Source organism: Myotis lucifugus, unplaced genomic scaffold (genome assembly GCF_000147115.1).
Source record: "Myotis lucifugus unplaced genomic scaffold, Myoluc2.0 scaffold_325, whole genome shotgun sequence".
NCBI lineage: Eukaryota > Metazoa > Chordata > Mammalia > Chiroptera > Vespertilionidae > Myotis > Myotis lucifugus.
This window is the reverse complement of record NW_005871373.1, coordinates 774,842-779,207: the sequence shown is the minus strand read 5'-3', so window position 1 is coordinate 779,207 and position 4,366 is coordinate 774,842. Positions and strand designations below refer to the sequence as shown.

The 4,366-nt window shown below is 37.0% G+C and overlaps 1 protein-coding gene across 2 annotated transcripts in view; it reads right to left on the bottom strand.

Annotated features, from left to right (window-relative positions):
- Positions 1 to 701: 701 nt before the first annotated feature.
- The window catches only part of TMEM182 (transmembrane protein 182), a 60,886-nt gene continuing 57,221 nt past the window's right edge, over positions 702 to 4,366 (bottom strand). For both annotated transcript variants that reach the window (XM_006100691.3, XM_023764276.1), the window contains one exon: positions 702 to 1,524. In XM_006100691.3, coding sequence (XP_006100753.1) covers positions 1,304 to 1,524 — 221 coding nt within the window. In that variant the 3' untranslated portion in view covers positions 702 to 1,303. The remainder of the gene's footprint in view (positions 1,525 to 4,366) is intronic.

Sequence of the window (4,366 nt, the reverse complement as noted above, 5' to 3'; positions counted from 1 at the left end):
TGCCATGCTCCCTCCACGCCTCATGCCTTCACTAGCACACCCTCCCACTGGGAGGTCTCCAAAATGCGAGAACGAGGCTTCTCAGATGGGTTTGATTTCATTCACAATCTGTACCAGGCATCTTTGATATGCAAAATGTCTATGCTCGGCAATAATACAGGATCATCCCCTCCCACTCCACCCCTCCCACTCTTCAAAGACATTAAAGCAAATAGAAAATTTGTAAGTGTTAAAATAGTTGTTGTAAAGATGAAAAATCTGAGGAACAATAACTAAGGAATCAAATGATCAGAAGAACTACAACCCATACAATCTTGGAAAAATTACAGTTTCATAGTCTTTAATAAAGTGAATCGATTATCATCCTCATATAGAAGTATTTTGTGCATATTAAAAGCACATTTCATCAATAAATTTTCATAAACTAAACATATTAACAATATAATTTTAAATGGGAATTTTTAAATATCAAAAAGAATTATGTAGTAAGCTAAGGTTCTTGGTTTTTGTGTATTTTCAACCCTATTAAATATACAATTAACCCACTTTAAGTTCTGAAAATCCGATCTGCATTATATGTATTTTGGTGTACAGATTTGCTACTTTTAAATATAGCTCAAGGTTATGTAAGCATGCGCAGTTACATTCTAAAGTCATGTGACCAAACGACTGCTGATGAGAACACGGGGAAGTGGACGTTCTCGGTTTTGCATGGCCTTTTATTGTAATTATATAATTATTATTATAACTGATACGTTTGTGTGGCTCCTGCTACAAGAACAACTGCTATCTATTTTTAAATAATGAATAACTTGCTCAAAGGAGTCAGTGAACGTAGACATGGATATGTACATGTGTGGAGAAGAAATGGAGTAAATTCTCTGATACTTGTTTTTCATTCTTAATCAATTTCCAAAGATGTTTTTAAGTAGCAACAGAAGTGAATGCCAAGAAGAAGGCTTCGAGTCAAATCTTGATTGCCCCAGAGCATGGTATTATGCTGCTGCTGTTCTGCCTTTAATGTTTGCAACCTGCGTGAACTCTGGCAAGTGCAATGAAGGAGGCCTTGTTACCTGCTCCCTGAAGAACCAGGTTCTGGGTCGCACTTAAAAGATGAAAATATGTTGGGGTCCGGAGAGATTCCAGAACCTTCTTATTAGAGAAAATCACAAGTGAAATGGCTAATTCAAATAGCAACTAAAAAGTTACATCAACTAATTCCCTGCTAGGATCACTGGAGCAAATAACAATAAAATATGCTGTTTTCAAACTTCTCAAGAAAACGCCAGTGGCAACAGTGTGGTTAGTGGTGTAGCTGAATATGTCGCCCAACAACTAGGAATAGTAACCCAGAGAGCAAAGAAAAGAACACCCCTGCTGGGGCCAGGAAAAATGACCAGCCATACAGGACAGAAGGCGTGAAATCCAAGCAGTCTTTCATTCTCATGTTTGTGTAGCTTTCCATGTCAGCCACTGCCTGGACCCAGATGACGTACAGTATCACCACCAGGGAAAACAGGATGCCTGCAGGACAGAAGGAAAGACCATTAGCCTTGCTGAAGATGTTTTCCCAAGAGCACTCACCAATCGTTTGCCTAATGATGCCTCTAAAAGTATAATTCTAGCTAAATCACCTTCTTTGTGTCAGACTCTTTGTTATGTACTTTATATGCAGCTCTATTGTGTTTAATTGTCAAAGCACTGAGATGAGGGATATAGAGTAGGAGTCAGGACAAGGCAACAGCTGACATGGAGGTGCTGAGAACTTGCGTGTGCCAGGCACTGTATTAGGAGCTTGTGAGCATAAGAGTCAAAGATCCCTGCCTGGTGGAATTGATTCTAACATTTACCCATCTTTACTGATGCCTGGTTTTGGATAAGCACTGTAACACATTATTTCTTTCATTATGTAATAAACTGATAAAATAGGTACTATTAACCCAGTTTTCAGCATGTGCAAACATAGTAATTTTATGCTCAGGTCTTTCTGACTAATATTGTTATATTATTATAACACAGATAACTAGAGCTAAATTTAAATATGGCCATGAAAATAAAAGCCAACATTAAGTACCAGACAAGAAAGAGATGAAAACACTAATGTAAAAGAATATATATTCATCTTTAAAATTAAAATATATATGTTGATGATTGGTTACAGCATAAAGATATACTGCCTTCTAATTTATAAGTTCCGTATAAATTCTGGAAATTAATCAGATGTTCTCCCATTCAGTGGGTTGTCTTTTCATTTTGTTGATGGTTTCCTTTGCTGTGCAAAAACTTTTTAGTTTGATGTAGTCCTATTTGTTTGTTTTCTTTTGTTTCTATTGCCTGAGGCGATATATGAGAAAAAATATTGCTATGATAAATGTCCATGATTTTACTACCTATGTTTTCTTCTAGGATATTTATGGTTTTTCGTCTAACATTAAAGTCTTTAATCCATTCCGAGTTTATTCTTTTATATGGTATAAAATAGTCTAGTTTGGGGTTTTTTGCACATATTTGTCCAATTTTCCCCACACCATTTATTGAATAGACTATCTTTACCCCATTGTATGTTTTTGCCTCCTCAGTCAAATATTAATTGATATAACATCCTGGGTTTACTTCTGGTCTTTCTGTTTGGTTCTATTGATTTATATATCTGTTTCTATGCCAGTGCCATGCTGTTTTGATGACTATGGCCTTGTAGTATAGTTTGATATCAGGTAGCATGATTTCTCCTATTTTGTTCTTCTTTATCAAGATTGCTGTGGCTATTTGGGGTCTTTTGTGTTTCTATATAAATTATTTGAATATTTGCTCTAGTTCTGTGGAATAATGCCAGTGGTATCTTGATAGTAATTGTGTTGAATCTATAGATTGCTTTGGGTGGTATGGACATTTTAATGACATTAATTCTTCCTATCCATGAGGACAGTAGATGCTTCCACTTATTTGTATCTTCTTCAATTTTTTTCTTAAGTGTCCTATAATTTTCCAAGTATAGGTCTTTTACATTCTTTGTTATATTTATTCTTAGGCATTTTTTAAGCAATTGTAAATGAAATTTTTTTAGATTAACTTTTTATAATACGTTATTGGTGTATAAAAATGCAACTGATTTCTGGATATTTATTTTGTATCCAGGTACTTTACTGAATTCATTTATCAGTTCTACTAGAAGTGGAATTGCTGAGTCATAAGACAGTTCCATTTTTAATTTTTTGAGGAAACTCCATACTGCTTTCCACAGTGGCTGCACCAGTCTACATTCCCACCAACAGCGCATTCCCACCAATAGTTCCCTTTTCTCCACATCCTCGCCAATACTTGTTTGTTGATTTATTGATGGTAGCCATTCTGACAGGTTTAAGGTGATATCTTATTGTGGTTTTAATTTTCATTTACCTGATGATTAGTAATTTGAACACATCTATTGGCTAGCTGTATGTTTTCTTTGGAAAGGTGTCTATTCTGGTCCTTTGCCCATTTTTTTTTATTGGATTGGGGACACAGATTGGTGCAGCCACTATGGAAAATAGTATGCAGTTACCTGAGAAAAATAAAAAATGGAGCTACCTTATGACCCTAGCAATTCCACTTCTGGGAATATGTCCAAAGAAACTCAAAATCCTAATTCAAAAGAATATGTGCACCCCTATGTTCACTGAAGCACTATTTACAATAACCAAGATTTGGAAGCAGCCCAAGTACCCATCAGTACATGAGTGGATAAAAAAGCTGTGGTACATTTACACAGTGGAATACTACTCAGCAGTAAAAAAGAAGGAAATCTTACCTTTGCTACAGCATGGATGGACCTGGAGAGTATTATGCTAAGTGAAAATAGCCAGTCAGAGAAAGACAAGCACTAAATGATTTCACTTATATGTGGAATTTAATGAACAAAATCAAGTAACCAACAAAGTGATGACAGATTCATGGATACAGAGAACAAACTGACAGCTATCGGAGGATGGGTTTGGGGGCTGGGTGAGAAGGGTGAAGGGATTAAGCAAAGAAAAATAAAATAAAATAAAAACTCATGGACACAGACAACAGTATAGTGATTGCCAGAGGGAAGAGGGGGAGTTAGAAAAGGGTAAAAGGGGACAAAGGGTGATGGAAGGGGACTTGACTTGCGGTGGTGAACACACAATACAATACACAGATGATGTGTTGTAGAATTGTATACCTGAAACCTATGTAATTTTATTAACTAACTAGAGATCGATGGCATGGATTTGTACACTGGTGGGGTCCCTCAGCCTCACCCTTAGGGGACATAGCAGTGCGGGAAGCCGCAGGCTGCCGGGGAGGAGCCCGAGCCAGGCCAGGCACCACTCCGCTCCTGCTCATCCCAGCCCCACTGCACCTG